Here is a 23,492-nt window from a genome sequence, read left to right as displayed (position 1 = left end):
GCTTGGGTCTCTATGTGCATCTCTGAGTCACTTCAGCACAGCTGCTCCTTAAGAGGAAGAGACACAGCTGAGAAATGAGGGAGGGGGGGCAAGAAAGAGTGTGAGAGAGGACAAATATAGACATCACAAGCTGTGCTGTCCACTCTGAACTGAGGTGGAAAAAAACAACAACATACAAATAGAGATGGAGAGATGCGTTAAGAAGTGTGAGCTCATGAGAGCGGAAGATGGGCCGATAGAAAAGCTAGAAATAGAAGTTTATGGGGGGGAAAAAGAAGCTAAATCTGTCCTGTGGTACAGACGTGGGTTTTTGTCACTGCGGCATCACACGGCGAGCTGCCTGTGCACTTGGATCACACATTTTTTGATTATGCAGTATTATTACTTTGAGACGCTACAGTGATGACAATGTTAAAATACAGTCTGTCAGCTTTAATTTTAGGGGTGTTTTCATCACATGCGGATGAGCATTCAGGAAATGAAAGCCCTGTCTTGGTAAATGTTCTCGTGGCCTACACATGCCAGAAGTATTTGGGTGGATTAAGATTAGGTTTACATTGGAAAAGTTGTCACTTTCACCATCAAAACTTAACATTTTAATATACACTGACAGGAATTTGTCGGGATGAAGATTGTGGATTAAAAGAACACTCAGCTGGTAGTTATAGATTATTGCAACACATAATAAATGTTTTCTCTTATTTGTGGACTTCTGTTCTTCCATGAATCTGAAGGGCTGATCTGTGTTTGCTGTGTGGTGTAAAACCAGCAGAATGAGACATATATTATGTACGGTGTGGTGAAAAAGTATTTTCTCCATTTAATAGGTTTTTTTTTTTGCATATTTGTCAAATTTCAATATAAAGATAATCCAGGTTAAAGCCAAGCGTTTCATATTTGATACAAGCTTTGTGAGTTTTTGAGACTTTTACATCCTCATCCTCATCAGTATGATTAAATCATGGCTTAATGTGCTGATTTTAGAGATGTTTTAGCCTATTTCACTGTTTAAGAACACACCTCTCACGTGTCAGGTGATATTTGTAACTTTCAGGCAACAAAATAAATGTTGTGAACCACTGAAATAATCCAGTTGTTTTAAAAAACTGCAAAGAAGTTCAGTGATAAATCTGCCAGTGTCTTTAATATAAACAGCATCGTGTGAAGATCAGCAGGCAAAATGATGGAAACTTGGAGGAACCTGTCCTTGGTGAAAAGATAATAAGACTGGCTAAATAAATTCTGTTAATCATTTTAGAGTCTGGCTCAACCAGCTTTTCAAATCTTACTCTGGTGCTGCAGAGCTTCAGTACAGTAGCAACGCTCAGGACTCCAGGATTCATCAGCTGAGTTCGATAGTAACAGAGACGAGCTGCGTAGCATTAATATACTTTGGCATATTGAAGCCCCGCATCAGGTACGCTGTGTTTTAATGCTGGTCTGGTGTTCGACTGCGTTACAGGTCTTGAATGATTCATCTGAAGATGAATAAAAATGCCCACAAATAGTAACTGAAATCATTAGTGCATTAAGGTTATGCAATCGAAGACATGAGAGAGCTTACCAGTCCAATCTGAACAAAGAAATCCATAATTCCTATAAAAGAGAGAATTTAATGCTCTGAAAGGCTTTTGTGCTCAGAGCGTGTCTGAACACTTCAAAGCAGATTCACCTGCATTATTTGAGAAAGAATAATATGCATTATGCAATATCTGGGCTACTCAAGGGTCACATTCACTTGCATTACACAGCAAAGACAAGGAGAATTATAGAAGCATGCTGGTTCATATTTTTCTGGTTATTAATATCGCTCTTCTGAGTCAGTAGCTTGTAATTGTTGCACTTGTTCTTGATGTTGTTTATGGTTAATTAATGAGCTTGTGGATCAAAGGGAGAATCCCTGATCCCACTGGAAGTTTCGACCTATATGTCTTTTCTACCCTGCAACAGCAATCTCATTCTACTTATCAATGCAGTACAGCAGATAGAAAATACTCAACACACTGCGTACTGAAACAAGATGAAAAATATCTGTAGTGTAAGACGTGACAGATCACTACTGAACAATCTGGCTAATGATGACAGAGGATTAGCCTAGTTAGATTACAGCACTACTGTATGATGTACCAAGCTCTCAAAATGAGGACAAAAATTGGCTGTTTAAATTAAAAATTAGCAATTTTCAAACTACTTTCAAACTCAAAAGAAATATTAAATGTTTCCAAAGACTAATTACTACATAATTATTAATCTCACTTTCCAGTTTGATTAATGGTTACCAAAATTAAAATGCCTGTTTTGGATTTTTATCAAATACATTTTGTTAACAAAACAAATAATTTTATGTTGTTTTTTTTTAAAAGCCTCTAAAAACATAAGTAGTTAAATCTCTGTCTATAACGTGCAATTATATGCCTAAATATGGGATATTTAAATGAAATGAAAAAAGAAATCTCTACATATCTGATCTGCTTCAGCAGCACTTGTTGGATTTAATTAAACTGACATTTGAAAAATTCCCTTGTGTGCATTTTTTAAAATTTAATCTGGGTAAAGACTTCTTATCATTAGCGTACAAATTCAATGGTTATGGCTAACAAGGTGTTTTATGAAGTCACAGTGACCTTGACCTTAATCCCGCAAGATTCTCATCAGTTTAAGAAATTACCAAAAGTTGTTCTTGAAACATTAAACGTATGGATGCAGTAATAATGCTTTTGCCTTATGAATGAAACTTCAGGACACTATGTACATATTGCAGAGTTAGATGTGGCTGTTCTCATGAAAAGGATCATCACTGGGCTGGGTTGTCAGGTGACAGGTGGGAACGTTATAAAAAGAGCATCTTCATATGATAAAAAGAGACGCAGCAGTCTGTTGTTGCCCACCGGTTCCACTTTTTTAAATGAGACTTCAGCCTATTCGTAGGCGACATTAAGAGGTTCTTAAAAAGATCCAAATTGGTTTTCAGAAACACAAAGAACTGATTTTACTCAAAGGAGTATTTGAACATCTCCTACTGGCTTAGAGGTTTCCAGGTATAAATCTGAATTGCCTAAAGAGAAGTACAGTAGCCTTTAAACTCTCCCTTTTTAAAATCATAACTAAGGAAGAGTTTTTCTTTAAAAATCTTTTCCTTTATTTATTTTTTTAATAGGAGGACATTTTGTGCAAAATGTTCAATAAAAACATCCTGAATGGCTGAGTTAAGTTAACTTTAAGTGAGCTAAAGTACTGCGCAAAAGCCCCAAGTCTCTCTTCATTTCTTTATAGTTTGCTTTAAGAAAATGGGAAATGGTTGCAGTGATTTATTGAAATGTGCAAAAATATTAAAACCTAGTATGAAAGGCAAAGATTCAGAGAGGTTTTTGGAATTCTAACAAACTTGAGTCAGTATGTGGTACGACCACATGTATTTTTCAACACAGCCTGAACTCTTAGGCATCTTTCTGGTCATTTCAGTAAGGATCGGCTGCAAGAATAGTTTTCCAGGCTTCTTCCCTGTCAAAATAATTCCCACACTGTTCCAGTAATGTTAAGGTTGGGCTCTGGAGGAAGCCAATCCATGACTGATAGCATGTTTTTCTACCCAGGTATGCTTGGACTGCATTGGGAGATAGTATTGCAAAGGACCAAAAAAATTTTAAAAAGTGGCAATTTTCTCTGCAGTTTTGCAATTTTGACAGATTGGCCAACACCCCTGGCTGAAGTTGGAGTCCCAAACCATTTTATTCTAATTTTTCAGCTACTGGTTCTTTGGGAATCACCTCATTGCTGCAAAAATACTATTTTATGCCTGTCAAACTGTTACCTCTGGTATTATTTGTTTATTCATCTAAAGGTATGATTGCACTGTTTGCTCAAGGCCATTTAAAGAGATTACATGAAACTCTGCTTCTTTGGAAGCAAAATACAAGGACATGAAAGCTGGCTCGAGACTTTTGCAAAGTGCTCTGTCGGATCAGCTTCACAATTGATAAAAAATATAATTAAAAATGAACAGTCACATCCTGGTGAGTGTGCATGACTGGAAGCCTGATAAGTTCATAGAGGTGTTTCTGTACTGTACACCTTCAGCCTGCCACCAACAGCCTGCGTGCGCTGATAAGACGATGTGTTACATCATCGCCTGCCCACCTTTTCCTTATCGCCCAACACTCACAGATCGGTGTCATGCAGTTTGGGTGTTTCTCAGAAACCTCAGTGGAAATCTTTACTGCATTATGCAAAGCATTTTTGTTGTTGTTGTTTTTTTATTATTCACAGACAAAGAGAAGTACAATGCCATAAAGATGCAAATTAAAATGGTTATGTCTTTATTCCCTGGAGTTGTTGCACTTGCTCCCCCCTCGTTTTCATCTCTCTGCATCTGTCTGTCTTTCATGTCCTTTTTGTTTATTTCACTCAGAAACAGATCCACTGGGATACGGTGACGTGCTTGCACACTGATAGCTTTTTTTAAACCAGCTTTGATCAGACATTCATGAAGATTTATGATAGGAATTCACGCAAGTTGGCGAATGCAAGCACACACGAACACGCCAGCATCACCCTCTGATTGACACGGCAAAGAATGAAAGGAAATAAGTGAAGAATGAGAGAAAACAGATTGTGGCACCAAAAACAAAGGCTTCTTACTCACTGAGACCGTTTGGTTATAGGTTGAATGAGTAAAACCAAAAACATTTTAAACAGATGATTTAAAGAGATGATTTTAAAACTGAGATGGGAAAAGCACACGCACAGCTAGCTGTTAGTCAAAGAGCAGACAGGCAAACGCAACCATACCAAAGAATTTCCAGATTTTTGACCTACATTACATAATTATTTAAGACACTTTTCTTGTTTATATTCATATTCATCATGCAAGACCATATAAAATGTGAAAAATTAGTACATGGAAACTTACCATTTAACCATGGCAACCAAGAACATAGAGTGGCATCCCATTATTGATAACACAAACCGTGATCATCTTCTGTCCCTACACAACTGTCTCTAGTTTAACACCTGGCTCATGGACCAGCAACAGCACAAGTAAGAATGACCAACAGACCAGCTGTCCCACAAACTGTGTATATCGTGTATATTTGTGTTTGGGTGGTTAAAAAAAACAACTACAACTCCCTATTCAATGTGTGTGCTGACATATAATGGCACACACCACAGTTGAGGTCATTTCCTGACAGATGTTGCCCCTCAGGCACCTCAGGATGTTACAGCAGGACTCTGCGTTGAGTGTCCAACACAGTGCATTAACATTCCTGACGGTGGTCTGGGCCTGAACGCAACACCTTCAAATTACTGCAGAAACTTTTGCCTATTTCACAGATAAATCCTGTTCAGTCTATAAAAGCTGGAAACTCAGCTCTCATCGCTGGTGATGATCCTCAAAGCAAAAGCTGGTCACTGAGATACAGAAACTGATGTTTGCTCTCTTTGGCAGGGCTGTGGTAAAATTGCAAGGTGCATATTCTAAATCTAAGAATGCGTCTTGCAGGGATCAATCTCAAACTAGCAGCCACGCTGGGAGGAAGTTCAGAGGTGTTCAAGGAAACTACCTTAAGGAGAGATCTGCAAAGTTTACATCTGGTAAGATTTTTGTTTCCTGTGGGCATCATCGTGGATCTTTTTGATCATACTAATAGAATCAGTAACAACAGAGTATATCAGGCTGCTGTCTGTGTATTTCTCTTCACAGCCTTTTAGACTCCTGTAGCTCATTGTTTGATTTAATGGTCCACCAACTGTCAGTATGTTCATTTGTAGCCCCAGAAGGTAGGCGCTTTCAGAGGAAGTCTGATAAACCCACTGTATACTACCTGCTTAGGCTTTACAAGCAGAGTTGGTAGAAACTAAAATTCAGAAACAAAAGTCCAAATGAATGCCAGTATGGCTCCATATCTGTGTAAATTACTTAATGATCCATTGAAACTGCCATAATAAGGCTCTAAGGTGATTATGTTCTTCTGTCTAATCTGCATCTGCATTATCAGAACACCAGCTAATGCAGCTTTAAAAACATTTATAAAAAGTGGTTTTATTGTAATGATAAACTGAACTAAAGTGAGCTCACTGAAACTATAACAAATGGATTTTTGTAGCAGCAGTAAGAAATGCTTCTTCTTTGGAGTCATCAGCAACCAGCCAATCATATTTGCTGCCTTGAATGGTGCAATCAGTAGCTTCAGTGGAATGGCCATATGAGGCTTCATTGCCCTTCATGCCTTTACAAGACATCACAAGCTTGGTTCTGGTAAAAGACCCCAAGCCCAAAACCAAACTCACAGGCCATCATTACCTGCATGTCAGGAAAAAGCTACCCTGTTGAGCAACCACTAAATTACTTTCATTTGTAGAGGTTTGCCTTGTGCACAGCTTCAAAGGCAACATGAAAAGGAAACGAGCATCGAGTTCTGAGTGCAAAGTTAAAGTCAATACAAGGCATTTGCATCATTAAATTAAAACTCAAATAGGTCAGAAACACGGGCGTGTTTCACAGGTTAATGAAGGTTGAGCCCCCATCCAGTATTTATTTGTCTCAGTGAGGCCTTTATGTATCAAACAAGGCTTGATGTGACATTTTCAAAAATCAATAACTTGGCTGCTCAGATTTTGTCTCAGTCACCGAGCGGAGACAGTGGAATCAGGAGTGTTGACAGCTGCTCGTGTAAATCACAAAATGTCAAATTCTTATATCAGGAGAAGCTGCGCTGCAGTTTCAGCTCGTGTGAGCGGTGCATTTATCACAGACTGCTAAAAGATGGACTGAGCTGTCAGGACTGAAAAGTATGGTCAATATGGAAGTGCCTTTACTCTATTTTTTTATTAAAACAGATTATTTTAATAAAAGTCAATTCAATTATTTTTATTGCTCACCAGCCATGAGCCCAGTTGTTGCTTTTTGTATCGTTTGAGTTTATTGGGAAAACGACCCTCATCTCCATTTGTCTGTGAATACAGCAAACAACTTCCTGATGAGTTTATGGGCTCAGTCTCCATTTTGAAGTTTATTGAATATAACATTAAGTGCGTTTTGTAATTTCTGGCCATGCTAGGAGGCAGAAAAGTGGATTATCCAGGAATTGCTGAAGTGTGTGCTTTTACAATCAGATCCACACCTCACTCATCACATTCGGCTTCAAAATGCAAAGACACTAAATCTAAGTTACTAAATCTAAGGCCCAGGCACCTTTTGAGATTTCCTGCGGCCAGTCACTCTATTCATCTGTGTATTTGTTCTCCCAGAACAAACACTGTAGACTGCAAACTCCACCTTGAATTTATTAGAGGATTTCTTCTCAGCTATAGCATGCTAGCATGGTTAGCACTAAAAGTAAGCTGATACCGTGTCACGTGCAATGCACACAGAGTTTGGATTTTTTATGTGTGTGTTTGCTTCAACTGTTCCTGTGTGATTGATGCTGTGCCTGACAATCAATTAGTCGCCACTAGGGATGGGTACCGGTATTCTGACATAAACGGTAGTAACCAGACCGAAAAGCAGCGCACATTTCGGTGCTTTTTTTCCCTGAGATGTCATACACTTTGGATTCTAGCCAATCTGTCTGTGAAGGTTCTCAGTCATCCAGGTCATCGTAGTCAAAGGAGCTTGCAAAGAAAAGCGTCTGGACTTCTTTAAGTTACTTGAAGACGTTTCACCTCTCATCCGAGAAGCTTCTTCAGGATCATCAGGCGGTCCTTTTGTCCCTCTGTGGGGGGATACTCCCACTAGGTTTATATCTGGGACTCTTATAGCATTTTGTTAAAAGTCGAGAAATGCACCGTATTTGATAGCTTGCTGCGAGACCTCACATCGAGCACATCTACTGCGGGTGTGGTGCCTGTTATTGGACCCGGAGTTAGCAACATCCCCCAAGAACCCGACCGGGAGAGTCCTGGCCCCTAGCCCTGCCAGTGTAGCAGAAATGATGACGGACGATGGCAGCAGCAGCCGTTCTTCTCTGCGTGAGTAGCTTAATGTTGTCCGTGTGTAATTTACATTGAGTAGGCTAACCACGTTATTACATTAATGCACGTAAGGTGAACTAGCAAACATCATCATAGCTACATGCTGCTGTCTTCTTGTTTGATGGCAGATACTCCCTTCACCCTGGCCAAAAAGGCTAAAACGACCAAAGAAAAAGTGGAAAACAGCTGAACATGAGAGGTTTTTGGACAAAGTTTGTGTTGTTTCCATTGTTTAAGCACTGCTTCCAGCCAAGAGTGATGCCATAAATCCCCTATAGCTGCAGAAAAGGCTAACATTGTTACCTTTTTTACAAAAAAACAGCTAAACATAAGAGGTTTTTGGACAAAGTGTGTGTTCTCCATTCTTTAAGCACCGGTTCGAGCACCGTTTAAGCACCGGCACCGTTTCAAAAGTACCGGTTTGGTACTGGTATCGGATAAAACCTAAACGATACCCTTCCCTAGTCGCCACATGAAGCCCAGACAGGATGCTCGTGTCCTGTGACAATTCCAATAATCACTCTGCATGTTGCTGTCTTCATTGTGCACAGAAAAGGCAGAATGTTGGCGCAAGATTGGACCGGCTCTGCCATCTTACTCCACCTAGCTTAACCCAAACCAGCAATCACAGCACTCCAGTGATTGCTGGACTTTTCTTGTTGGCAATATGTTGAATAAGAATAACTTAACTATTATGTCATGGCTCAAGTTTCTTATTTAAATAAAAATTTATAAAAAATTGTGCCATTTTTCTTCTTTTCAAAGACACTGAACTGGGACCAGTTCAGCCCACACATCACAACTCTGCTATTTCCGTTCATGAAAACACACACACACAGTTTTCCATTAAAAGCCATTTTTCTGCTTTGCCCGTCTCTATTTCACACTAATATCCCACTGCACTGAATATTATGGTAAGTCCTATTAAGGGAGACAGCTGACAGCACTGGTGATGAACAATAATAAGAACATTCTGTATCTCCTGTTAGCTGCAAGTCTTTCTTGTTCCATTTTCCTCTGTGGTTTGCTGTTATCTAAAGAGCAAGCACTAGCCTCACCAGAGCAGTCACACTCACATTTTACAAGATCCCTACTCTGCAACTTATTACCAAACAGGGACGAGGAAAATACCTGCATCCTGCAAGACAGGATAATTTATACCAAGTTGGATGAAGGACAGAGTCTGCAGGGTGATTGTGCTCCACACTGTCCTCCAGGCTTGCTGTAAAGGCCCAAATGACACTGACAGCTCGGTAAACGAACAAATAAATAAGTAAACATCATTAAAAATGCACCATACATGCATGTGCATAAATAAGTGAGGACACAGTTTGGGGAAACACAGACTGAATTATTTCTTATTAAAAAAATATAAAACCTCAGATGAATTATTCATGCAGACACCCTCACACGTGTCACTACCCATTAGAATACACTCTTACTGGGAGTGTTGTCATATTGGTCAATCTAACAGTAAACTGGACACAGCTCTCATCATTACTCACACAGCAGGCAGAGTTATGCTTTATGTCCTATTATTATAGAGCTTCCTGAGATCCTCAATTGATGTTTTTGTAAAGAACCTGCTCGGGGAAAAGCTCTGTTGGCACTGTTATGGGTTTTAAATCAATGCAAATGCAGAAAGTCCAATTTCTCTACTTTATTTAGTTGGAGTAGCCTGGGGACATTTTTCCCCAAAACTAAAAGCTCTGAATGCAGGTATTAACGCAAATCATGACCTCATTTACTTTGATAATATATACAGTAAGTGAACACTTTGTATTGTGAGGTAGAAGCTGTGACGTCCCCCGTTCGTTTAAAGCAAACAGAAGCTTTCTGAAACTCGGGCACCGGCAGATGATCCTGAGAGTGAAATGCAGACGGGAACGTCGTGTTTATCCTTCCGAGTAAAATAAACAGAATAAAACTCAGAGTGAAAAATCAACTTCTTTGAATTGAGGCGCAACAAGGTTTATGTGGTTGGAATTTTAAAAGCTTCATTTCAAAGACAGACACAGCCACAGTCACAGCACATTACAGTTTCTGTACTACAGCGTGCCAGTCATGGTCATTTTTTTGAAGATGGGTGGAACTAGTTACCTAATCCTACCAATACAAGACTGAACAAACAGCGTAGCGCAAGGCGTGTGTGTGGGAAAACCCTAAAACCTTCCCCACTTTATCAACTACTTTGGTCTAAACAGGACCATCATCATTTACTAAATTCAATAATATACTGTAGGGAAGTCAGAAGTGAAGTTTATGTAGAAGCACATTTAAGTGCAAACTGTTCGACAAACAAAAGAATATGAAATAAGATAACAACAAAACTGATCAACCTCACTCTGTATGTCTGGGTGGTGGTGGTTAGTAATACTGGGTTACCACCTGTAGAAGTTCTTTGATGACCCTGCAGTGGTTGGCTGCGCTAAGGGTGGGCAGGAGTTCAAGTACAGAAAGCTGGTCACTGCAATGAATGGCAGAATGGACTGGAGGACCAACAGCAATGCTCCGTACAAGAAGGGGATGAGTAAACTCTACTTTCTAAGGAAGCTCAGATCCTTTAATGTGTGCAGCAAGATGCTGGAGATCTTCTACTAGTCTGTGGTTGTAACTCCCATCTACTTCGCTGCTTTCTGCTGGGAGGAGCAGCATCAGTGCCAGAGATGCCATTGTTTAAGTCACTGAGGGCCAGCACGTAACTGAAGATTTAGTGTACATATTATTTATTACTACTCTTTTGCAAAATTCTCAAAAGTCTTATTTTTATTTTACTTCCCTATATGTAAATTTTTGGACTCTCTCACAGTATAACGCCATCATTATGTGCTTTAACAAGAAAGAAAGAACCCACCTTCTGACAAAAATGGGGTGAAACATAAATCCAACAGCAGTAAACAGAAATCAGTATTCAGTCTGCTTTAAAAGCCAAATAATGCTCATACGAGTTTCAGAAATGACTAATTTTGGAAAGGTCCTGATGTGAAGGTGCAGTTTGGTCCACTGCAAAGGCCTGATCTCCTTTATGTTTTAATCAGGACCTTGGGACAGCTAGGAGCATCTGCTCAGCAGACCTCATTGATCTAGTTGGAGTGAGCAAAGTTAAAAGATCAGAGACGTAAACAAGTGCCAACCCATGTAATGGCTTAAAAACAAACAAGAAAATCTTCAAATCAATTCTAAAACTCAGCAGGAGGCAGATCTAAGGAAGCCAACACGAGTGATATCTGGTCTTGCTCGCATGAGCCAGTTTAACAGCTGAGCAGCTGCAGTCGGCCAAGCAGTGACAGACTGAATAAAGACGCAACAGTCGAGACAAACTGAGGCCATGGATGCCCTCTGAAGCAGAGCAAAGAAGCTCGTTTTAACAACAGCATGGATCCGTTTATCAAACACAAAAAGTGCCGTGCAGACCACTCCCAGGTTCCTCACACAGAGTTTTATAGATCCTTAAAGGCCTGAAGCAGTGGAAAAAAATGAACATGTGAAACTAGTGGTCGAGCAAAAGCTTAGCAGAAAAACGTTAACTGAGGTCACAAATCGAGTGATTATTTTCTCATAGACCTCAATAAATCTGACTACTTTTCACAACCACAGGAGTCGCCCCTTGCTAACGATGAGATAAACACAAATTGAAATGGCAGTTTAGCTACAGTTAATCTTATCCGTATTTGGTAATGTGGTAGAAAACACAGGGAACCGCTCTGGAACTAAACCCAGAGATACAATTTGTTATTTTATCTCTCTTGTTAGCACAATAATTGTCTTGAAGTGTGAAAATTGAGAGCAATGCAATGTCTCAAACATGAGGAACTAACATTTACAGTATGTCGCTCATGTGATGAACTGGAGGGAACCTGGAAACTTCCTGGATTTTATTATAAACAAGCTTTAAAAACATTTGACGCTGATCCTTCTCTCTGTAGCAGTATGAATGAGGACAACACTCACCTCGATGAGTTTGCGTTCATAGCTAGCAGCCAGCTCCTCAATGTCGCCCATGAACTTATTCTGTGGAATTGGAGTCTGCTCTTCGCTTGACCGCAACACGGACAGGGCTGCAGCAGACAGAGAAAGAGAGAGAAGGAGCATTGACAAAGATGAAAAGATACTGAGACATGTCCAAAGGACACGCTGTGGTGAAAAACTCTTATTACAGAGTCATCTTCTGTGGTGAGCTTTGACACTGGCAGCTGTTCCATGTCTTGCTTTGAACAACGCAACCATGCAAACACAATGAATCTCAATTTGGAATGCGATGTGAGTATAACAATATAGTCTGCGTGAAAGACAACAACACGTCCACAGAGTATGCACTCTCTTAGAGTATGCATATATACTTCCTTTCATGTGCACTTAAAACCACATTTTTCTTTCTCAGAAATCTTCTTACTGTTCTGTCAAAATGATAAACTCCCCTTCTCTCACCATTGCCTGTTCTACTCCGACTTCCTCTTCAGATAGAGTTTATTGTTTCTTTGCACTACTGTAGCTTGCTAACTTGCTAAAGTCATCCCAGCAGAGCCTGAAGCGGCGCTTCTGAGCCTATTAACGTCAACTAATCCAGTTCCCTCAGCAAAGAACGGCAGAACACGCTAAAGTCAGAGCACTGAATCTTTTCTTTTTCCCAGAAGGTGGGTGCAAGATGGATTGTTTTTTCACCTCAGCAAAAGCAAATGAACAGTGTTATTTCACTGCCACCACACATAACAAACACAGAGACTAATAGACTGAGGCTAGAAGGAGGGAGAGACAGGGAGAGAGACATGAGCCAAGACAAATAAAAGAGGTTGAAAATAAATTACACAGGAACATATTCAACATGTCCAAAGGCCCGACAGAGCTCAAATAAACTCGTGGCAATGGCTCTTTAGGGGGAGGTTTTAGAAAATCTACAGCTAGACTGTAATTATAGAGAGAACCTCCAGCAAGTGTCTGAACGTCTAGACAGAGTGAGACAGGTATTGATGAAGGAGCTTCCTGTGGTTCCAAACAAAGGTACCGTAGGGAGAACAGCTGCTGAGAATCACAGGCAGGTACAAGTTCACAAATAAGAGGAGTAAAGTTATCCAAGTGGACTGCTGGTACGCACACATACCTGTTCACATACTGTAAACATGTGCATGTTATTCTCTGGAGCAATAGTTCTCCAGGTTTTTTAAAGGTATTTCTTTGTTTTCCTTTGGACATTGGCTGCTTTTTTCATTGATTTCCAGTCCAGTCCTTGTACCTGACCATTTTTACAGAAATGCCTTTCACAAAATAAGCTTGTAGCTAAAAAAGCTTAAACACTAGAGCCTATGAACACAAAAAAGTACCATCAGCTGAGTGACAATGATCCCAAACACACTTCCAATGCAATAAAAGCAAATAAAAACCTGGATAGAAAAACACACAATGGAACGCTATCCTTCATGGATCAGCATGAATTATTTTCTCGCTGAAACTGAACTGACCTGTCTTCCCCATGTGATGTTTGTGTAATGTATGTATGGCAGCCTTAACCCAATTTTGGGATGAATAAAGTATCATCAATCAATCAAAAACTGTTCACTTGTATACCATGTTTCTATGTATGTTGCCAAAAGTTTCAATAAATCACTGCAGCTCTCTGCCAAGTGCAGTGATTACTTTGCCCAGCGATGTCTGGCAGAAATCACCATTTGTAATAATGTAACACTTTAACAAACAAGTCATCTGCAAAAAAGAAATCAAGGAATTGTTAGGTGGCCTTTAACGAGGAGAAACAGGAATAAGGAAGGGAAAATATCTTCTCCATATTCTCCATATTTTGGATTTTCATTAAACGTTTCCAACAGCAGTTTACACACAAAATTAGTACAAGTGAACATATACAACAAACAAACAATTATGTGCAAATAAATATCAGCAAAAAATAGAGTCAGGAAACCCTGAGCTGGGACCATTCTCATTGTAGAGTCACCGCATAAAAACCAGTGAACAACTTTTATAACAAAAAGCAACCTGTGACATTTTTAATGAGGTTTGTGAGTCCACTTAAAGAGTCACTCAGAGCTTCAAACCGGTGGTGTCTAGTCTCCTGCTGCTGTCTCGTAACAGCTCCAGTTTTAGATAAAACATTCATGGCTGCAGAGCTGCACATTTTAAATTATCAAGGTAAAGTTTATAAAAGGCCAAAGTGTTTAATTAACTTATTTTCTGAGTAACATTTAAAAAGCCTAAAGGGATTCAAAGGAAAGCATAAGCGCCCCACGGACAAAATCTTCATATTTCTCTTATATAAAGATGTATGTACACATGCAACAACAGAAACACCTCAGGAGGCTGACAGAAGCACATCATCACAGCTCCAACAAAGCAGCAGCGGCAAAGCAATCCCCCAGCTTATCTCTGGCCTGCCAACAGCACTGTACTGTATACAACAGTCAGCAGCCTAATAGCCTAGAAAGCTACAGTACACCGATATACACGGAGATAGAGAGAATGAAAATGTATAAATACTATAAAAAATACTGAAAGACATATTTCCCCAGAGAGGAATCCAAGATGCACGCACACACACACAATCAAGCATAAAGAGGCAAACACACACACACAGAAAAATGCACATACATAGAGGACTGCTGACGGTGGAGCTTGCCATACCAATTTAACTCAGCTCTGAAGGGGTTTTTCCCCTTAAGTTGGATTTCTGTTACCTGTCACACTGATACGCTCTTAATAATGAAAATACAAGGAGTGTGTGGGCAGACGACAGAGGAGAGATAGTGAGAGGGGATTAGGAGGGAGGGCACACACAGATGTTCCTGACTCTAGGAAATTGAGCAGACAGCTGGTTTGGAATAACAAAACTAACTGAGCAACCGACCAAGCAGCTGTGTGTGTGTGTGTGTGTGTGTGTGTGTGTGTGTGTGTGTGTGTGTGTGTGTGTGTGTGTGTGTGTGTCCTGAAGAAAACCTCCAAAATATTGAGCTCTATGTGAGCAGATGCTTCAGCAGAACGAGCATTAGACATCGTCATAAGACTGTTTACTGGTGTTTGTGAGTGCCCTGTCCCACTCCCAGGAGTGTGAGTCTCCAGAGACATCTCTGAAATGATCACAGCGTGTGAGATAATTAGTCACTTAAGTGACGAGGTCCACTGAGACACACACATTGGGGAAAGACGGTGGAGTAAAGTTTTGGGTTTGGTTGTTAGGAGTGTTTTTGTGTTTTCAGTTACAAAGCAAGTTCATGTTTATAGGGAAGTCCATGTCATTTAGTCCATTGAGTTACTTTGCCTAAAATAAATGATTTAGTAATAAATGCATGAGAGGCTAAAATAATTCTGACCTTGCAGTACAAGGTAATGTGGAACATATATAATCTTTACTCTGACCCTGCACATATGATTGTTCTTACAGACAGACTTCCCGGTTAGTTGTGTCTTATGTTCACAGGACACAGATAGATGCGTGTATTTTCATAAAGCTTCCAATTAAGGTTCCAATTCAAGCAAAACAAAAGTACTCATTGCTGAATGACTCAATAACATCATGCCAAGTATTCTATTAGATATGCAGTTTTGTATTTGTAAGTTATTTTTGCTAATTCTTCAATCCTTGATAAGTAGGGCTAACACAAGTTAACCCCCTTTGTTAACTTTCCCTATCACGCACAAGGCCACAAGTCCAGACACGCCTGAGGCCACGTCCACACTAATACGTTTCGTTTGAAATCTTATGTCTCCACACTGAGACGACGTTTCAGTGTGTACGTGCAACTCTGTGAAAACGACTGAAAACGATAGTGTGGACGAGGAGCGTTTTCAGAGGAAAACGCCGTTTTCAAAATATCCGGGCTAGTGTGGACGTAGCCTGAGAGCAAGAGCCACACAGCCGCCTCCCTTAGTAATATAGTACCTAAAAATTGAGCTACATCAACCACCAGTGTGCAGTACTTTGCAAAATATGCCAGGAAACTGTTCATGCTAAAAGTGAAAACGACAAACCTGTTTCCAAAAACACATCGCCAAGTACAACCAGGAAGAGATACCAGTAGGTGTTGGCGTGGATTGTGTAGCTCCTGAAGATGTACAAGTTCCTTCAATGACAGTTATTGTTTGACTAAAATGTTAACCCATTATTTTATTAAATTTTCCAGTGAAAACACTACCTTGGCTACTTTTGTGCTTACACTTGACTGATAATACTGCTGTTGTATCCTTGTGGCTATAGAGTCATCCAGGTAGTCTGTCCGCATTTTGTTCAAATGAATGCTGCTGCTTGCAAGCTGCAATCACTGAGAAAATATTCACTATATCACAATAAACATCATTATAGGAAATTTTCCATGAAAGATCATAACCTTGAGGCTATATTGCCCAACCCTACTTAATAGAAATCCTGGGAACAAGACCATGCTCCATATTTTGTTTTAAATTCAATGGTCCCTGAAGCATCATCCTGTTAAAATTGGTGTCAAACCTGATTTAGAAAAAAAAAAAACCTTTGAAAAACTTGGTTACTTTGGATCAATAGAAGTTTTTGATGGCTGTATGAAGCAAATGAAACTATATACTATCTCACAGTGAAACACAGACGAGCAGAAATATTTCCTCTCTCCTTCAGCCTGATGTCGCCACAAGCTCAAACTATGCAAAAGAAGAGTTGCCAGATAAACTCCATCTGGCCTTGAAGCACTTCAAAAGCAGGTTCATATGTACTGCGTATAAAATACAGAAAGCTCCCATAAAGAATGACCTAAACCTTCTGTGAAATCAAGGAAATCCTGAAATATCCTTTCTAAAGTGGGAGCTTTGACTGGTGATAATAACATCAGTGCCAGCAGTCGAGAAAGCGGGGCAGAGCCTGACACACTTGACTAATGCTGCTCCGTCCATTAGCAGTAAGGAGACGTGGCTCTGCATCCACGACCCTGAGCACGCAGCAGACTGAAGAACAAACAAATGTCCATCCTGCTACAGATGAGCTGCTGAATAAAACATGCGAAGTGCTCCCACTACAACAGGACTTATGTGCAATCAAGTGAAGCGCTCCTTGTAATGCCGTAACGGCACAAACCTGCGGCACTCACACCACTGTGAAATTGGGGCTCTTCTGAATCTTCCATTTCTTATCTCTGTATGAAATCGCTCCATCCCTCCCAGCTCCCGTTTCCCATCCTTTGTTCTTACTGTTTTTGTGCCTTTAACTTTCTTTCATCTCTTTGCACTTAAAAAAAATATGCGCGTCCTTGTTTTGCTTGAGTCTTCTCCTCTATTAAGAATTGATTTGGTTTCTCTTTTTCTCATCTTTGCCGCGTCCTTCTTCCCAACTTTCTGCTCTTTCGTGCTGCCTTCATTCATCTCCTCTCACCTGCTTCTTCTTTTAAATCTTACTCATCATTCTTCCTTCACCTTAATGTCTGGCATCCTCTTTTATTCACTCTTAATTGTCACCAATCACTCACGTTGTGAGTGCAGGTAACTTTTAATCATGCATATGTACGAAAACTATAATTTAAAATGCACACACACACACACTTGGACATCAACAGAAACATAATAAAGAAAGATCAAAAGATGAGCTGATAAAAAGGGGAAAAAAACATGGGTTTTTTTCCTCTACTAATGACAACATGCCTTTCTCCAACTCACACAAACACACACAGCTGAGTTAATCACACAGCCAGGCCATGTATTGTGGATGGGCTGGCTGGGGAGCAGGCAGGCGGCTGACTGCGTTAATTAATGAGTGCTAATCAAAAGCAATCTTCTTTCATTTTCTAATCGTTCATACTTCATTTCTCCCGTTCTCCTCCTTCCTTTGTGTATCAGCACTAAGAAAGAAAAGACAGAGGGGAAAGATCAGAGCCGCCTTGCTCCCGTTACACGGGACAAATAGCACAAGACTTTCATTCACCCAAACGAGAGGCAGAAGGTGTGGAAATCACTATTCTCCTCGCTCTGATGGGTCCAATCAGGGGAGCTCTGTGCCAGCCTGGCTCAGTCAGGGGTTCGCTGATCATGAGTGGAGAACCGACGACATCCTGATCACACATGCGCCCCACAAGAGCACACGCTAGCTTTCTCTCTCTTACTTGTCTTTAGCCTTCCTGAGTTGTCTGAAGTGGCATAAAAGGAGCCGCTCCAATTATAATGAGCAGAAAGAAAGCGAAGGAGGAAAGGGTTTTTGTTTTCTTTAGTATCAGCTTTGTAAAGGACTTCACTTCAACAAAGACAAATGAGAAACGTGAACAGACGACTAAATGTTGTGCGCTTAAACTGACAATCAGATTATCCTCTGAGTAAGCTATCAAACACAAAGGTTCAGGATTTTAATTTAAACGTTAAACAGCAACAACGTGCGCCATTCTCCTGGTTTAACCCAGAAAAACTTGTTCATAAAAACACTGAAATCTGCAACACAACTTTGAAAATATCTGTCTGCTTGCATTTACTCCTTTGCTTTCAATGGTAGCATTTGAGTTTGTTTTTTTCCCTCCAGGAAGAGTCCAGAATTGCTCCAATCATAGCAAACCACCATCTATCACACCAAACTGCACTTTCCAGCCTTGCATGACACAAAAGGAGAGAAACAGTTCAAAGTCCTTTTCTTTTACCCTTGCGATATCTTTTGATTCGCAAACAACACGTCAACTTCTCTCACAGCCGTTTTAACAGAAATCTAAAATCATTCTTCTTCCTAAAATGGAACAGAGAAAGTTACTTGTTGTCCGCATGCCGACCTGACCTCAAAACAATGCCTTTTTTTCTTGGTCTAGTTTCAAACAATCAGCTGGACGCTGTCAGAACTTTAAAGTGTAAAATCAGATGCGGTGAAACGGACAAAAACATTTACAGCGAGGAGAAGAAATGTCACATGCCTGGTGGTGTAATGGCAACAACAGTATGGCCGTGACTCATGCAGAACATTTGCAACGGTGACGGCATGCAGGGGAGTTTTTGGTCATGACATTGTGGGACAATCACACATTGAAACACCGGTTTGATACACCTTTGCATTTGGATATTTATTAAAGTTTTAAAAGGTAAAGGTTTCAATATTCTTATATTTAATAATATAATATCACCCTGATCACTTGCATTTACAGCTCTAGTGAGAAGCTGTTTTAAGTAAAAAAGCTCACCAGTTCTTTTTATTTATTTATTTTTAAAAAGAAGAGAAAAGGAGTCGTTTGTTGGACAAAAGTGGCCAGAGGCATTAAGATGTGAGGCATCAACAACAAGAAATAAAGTGAAAAGTAAGATGCAAACAGTAGACGTGACATTTGCCTTTTATTATCGTGTGGAGAATTCAGAAAGCTATATGTAACATTATTATTTTGAAAGTGACTTAGCTGGCTGAAATAGCTTGTAACACCTGTTAAAATAAGGTTTTAGAGGCTAACTAGATGCCGGGTGCTAAAATCGTCCTCTGACATGCGCATTTTTTAAGCAAATCAACATCAGCTTGTTAATGTTTTTAGTCCTGAACAGCAGCTAATGGAGCAGACTATTTTTTCCCAGTGGGCGTAGTTTTCAGAGAATGATACATGTGCTCTGTCATGGCGGCACATTTAGCAGCAAGAGCCTAGGGCAAAGGGTTGGTCGACACAAAATAATGACGGGGCTGGTAAATTGTAATGTCCCTCTGTGGCTGCGGGAAATGTAATGTGAGAACGAACATGTTTCAACATAAACATGGAGATGATATGAAATCGTGGATATCAACAGAATTGGTAGACAAGGAACTAACTTTTTGCTCAGAAGTCTTTCTGGTTTCCACTTGTACTCAGTGTTCTGACTACTATTAACCAATCACGGAGCAGGATTTAGTCTACTTATCTGCAACTAGCTAAAAATGCCAGTATGTTTTACTATCAATCTGATTTGGTATTTATGTTGAGTATTGAGGTTTAGCAGTCATGTGATCATTAAAAGCATTAAATCCTTTTGTCCGTCATTTTGGAGTAAAGTGAATGAGGAGACCTGTCAGTGGGTGTTGTCCTTGATTTGTTAGGAAAAGCCTCCTTGCGACTGGTTTGGTCTTTATCGGATTTCTGCAGCTGCATGAAATTTGCATGGACAACAGCTGTTTGTTTGCAAACAACTGGCAGATAAAAACTCTCAGCGATAGTGAAACTGTGAGAAATGCAATACAAATCCTACAAGACGGCTGCAACTTTCACTTGATCAGTTTCTGGATTGCGTCACACTTTTAGAAGTTTTACTACTTGGCTAATAGTTAGCGAGTGTTTGAAAGTCAGAGTCTTGTGTGCAAATCGCAGGTGAGTGCAGGAATCTAGGGACCAAAGCAATCACAGGCAGGTTTTTGGTGCAGCTTCCTCTTTGCAGCCAATTTCACCAAGCAACAACCAGGATTCTCCAGGAACCACTCAAAACACGCATTTGTCACTAACGAACAGTGATTGTGTTGCACCCAACATGGCGGACAACTTTCAAGAGACTTCAAGTATGTGCACGAAAAACTTGTCTCCCCCCCCCTCAAGAAGATGAGGGGAGAAAAAAAACACTCAAATGCAGGCAAACATTTTTTTAATAGTAGTATTACTACAGTTTTGTGACAATAGCAAGAAATGTTAAATATTAAGAATCGTATGCAGTGAATATTGTGCAGGATTGTGTAGAATGAGAATAAGAACAAAGGTTTTTCAGTATGAGACTCCTCACAGTGCAGAAGATACAGAAGCCTGTGAATTTCTCCTCAGGAATCAGAAAACATGTTTTGTTTTATGTACTCTACAAATTGCCTTTTCTGAAATGACCCAATTTAGCTGCCAGGATCAATAAAGTTCATCTGACACTCTTGGAAGGACTCAGGCGATTAAATCTGATTATGTTAGCGCAGGTAATAATGAGAGTTTCAATCTGCAATCAAACTGTGCCATGTCTGCTACAACACTGATCAAATCAGCACTGATTGTTTGGACAAGCGCATAATCCGAGTAAGCCTGTCAGAGTGACCCGAACATGTTGCCACGCCGTATTCTCGTTTTTTGACGAGATTATTGCTTTTTCCAAGCGAGGCATTACATCTCTGAACGTGTGTTTTGAACACGTATTTTCAGCACTGTCCTGATAAACAGCACATTTGTAAACAACCTGCTGCCTCAAATGTTCCCTTTATTCTGTGTTTTATTGTCAGCGCGGCATGTTCTTTGGTTGTAATTACTTGTATTACCGTCAAGTCTCCATTTGCTCTTCTCTTGTCTTTGGTTCTCTGCTTCTGAATGACCCAGTTTCACCGCTTAGATTATTAAAGTTTCATTTTATCATCTGCTCTAATCTGAGGTACTCCGCCTTTGTTTCAGCTCGACACCTCCCCGCATTACGTGAGCATCCACTGAGGTTAGCGAGCACGACGCTGTGCGAGCAGTGTGAGGTACAAATAATAGGATGGGACACCACTCGTGTAGGAGAGAGGAGAGGGATGATCAATATTTGGATAATGTGCAGCGGAAGGATTGAATAAATATTCATAAGAAGTGTGAAAGCATATAAATGGCTTAATCATAGAATCTCGTAGTCTGAATCAAAACAAAAATGGCATTGCAGCGTGCACATGTCACGGTGATGAAGTTATGAATGCATAAACCATCACAAGAAAATGTTTCACACACAAACAGACAGAGAAGAGGCTTACAGGCAAAACACACACACACAGAACCCACTGCTCCCTTCTCCATGAAAAATCTCATTTTACAAAATTAAACCTGTGTTAGAGACTTCCTCACCCGGTGCATATTTTGTACCTGAAAATCACCACAGGGAAAACTCGAGTTGAGTCAACATCCTGTCCACAGAACAAACAAATAAGCCAATTTCTTACGGTGGTCAAACTTTTACAACCCAGAAATGTATTTTCCTCACTACTGATGGTTCGCTTGCCGTAAACTCAGACATGTAGAGGAGGGGGATCATCTTAATAACTATTTACTGCCCCAAAACAAACCAAGCTCCACAACAACTAACTGAAACTTCCCTCCTACATTCAAGTTCAACTTTAGTTATTCATAGGATCACTTGAGATAAAAAGACTCAGAAGGAGAGAATCACTGCTGTGGGGGGCAGGTAATTGAATTTGGGCTTCTTAAGTCTGCACCTTCAGCACAGCATGCCAAGGTCTATTCTACAAATGGGTAGCTGTTAGTACAGCAGTTTCAAAAGAGTGACTATCCCTTCTTATCCTGGAACAGTTAAGCACAGGTTGCGTTTGAAATTCACATTATCTCGACGGAGCACAATCTGAGTGAATCTTTGATCTGACAGCGCGTCACTTGTTTTGTAGCCCATTCCTCCATCTCCTGTCAGTGTATGTTAACTGTATGTTACTGTACACTGAAGGCTGGAAGAAAAATCTGCGTGAACAGGTGACTGAGCCTGCTAATGCGTGTTTTCAGATGAGACAAGAAGAAAACCTAATTATTCCTATGATCAAAGCAATTATTAGGAGAAAGAAGGGGGGAAAAAACTCTGACCCAAAAACGTCTCAGCTGGAAAGCATCACAGCTCAATCTGCCGCGGCCTATTAAAAGAGTTATTAAGCATTCGCGGAGCGCTTACAGACACTCATGCATGACAAAATTTGCACATTTACAGAACCAATTCCGTGCAAAAATGTGAGCCAGCTCGCGTAAAATAATACTGACACACACAGTTATCACCCTTTTACTTACAGACTGACAAACAAAGGGACCTGCCAAAGACCTGGAGAGGAAGGCTGAAACAAAATACTTTTATTGAAATGTTTAACACCAGTTTAATTGCCATTTAGCATCCTGAACATTTGGCTAAAAGCTCTGCTATAGTTGGGTTGTTTTCTGTGTAAACAGAGGAGCCAATTTCTTATCTGATGGCTTCCCAACCTCCATGAAACTGAGCAAAATAAAAAATGACAAGCTGCTGTAGAATAAGCAGTTTGAACACATGCACTGCAGCCCTGAAACTCTTCGGTTACCTGAATTTAAAAAACACAGACAGATTAAAAGAGAATTCAATCTGCCGGCTCCGTGGTGGAAGCTCTGCGTGATGCCTGAATTTGCAGATTTGCACAGGTGAGAATGTGAGAACAGCAAAGATGATGTTTATTTAGATTAGAGGTCGGTGTTCTAAGCTATCAGCCAACTTGGTTAGAAAGCTGCATGCATGAACTGTATGCACGCATAACAGTGTCGCAAACTTGCTAAATAAGATGCAAATACAAAAAAAGTCTGTGCAGCACAGCTGAAGCACAGACTTTACAAATGTCCATTTGGTAGAAGTAGGAATATCATTTATTAGATCATTTCAGAAATGCTTCAAATAAACAATGTCACGGTTTAGTTGAACATAACATCAAATACGGAGACTGAATTATTTTGTCTAAGCATGTTTATTCTGTTGTCATTGTAACATGTGTCTGTGGGGGCCGAATGGCTTTTGGAACCAGCCATAAGTGACCACTAGAGGAGCTGCAGTTCTTTGATGCTGGATTCATAGATATTTCTCACTATATATGAATGTATGATTACTACCAAGATATCAGAGCATCTACTATT

At 40.1% G+C, this 23,492-nt stretch overlaps 1 protein-coding gene across 2 annotated transcripts in view; it reads right to left on the bottom strand.

Moving 5' to 3' along the window:
• Positions 1 to 23,492, bottom strand: part of snx29 (sorting nexin 29) — a gene marked incomplete in the record, with an annotated part of 135,836 nt that overhangs the window by 53,268 nt on the left and 59,076 nt on the right. For both annotated transcript variants that reach the window (XM_014338655.2, XM_014338656.2), the window contains 1 exon segment: positions 11,923 to 12,029. In XM_014338655.2, coding sequence (XP_014194141.1) covers positions 11,923 to 12,029 — 107 coding nt within the window.

The sequence above is a fragment of the Haplochromis burtoni genome, unplaced genomic scaffold (genome assembly GCF_018398535.1).
Source record: "Haplochromis burtoni strain Fernald_Lab_line unplaced genomic scaffold, NCSU_Asbu1 Contig_242, whole genome shotgun sequence".
NCBI lineage: Eukaryota > Metazoa > Chordata > Actinopteri > Cichliformes > Cichlidae > Haplochromis > Haplochromis burtoni.
The sequence above is the reverse complement of the archived record's forward strand: the minus strand, read 5'-3'. Positions and strand labels throughout refer to the sequence as shown.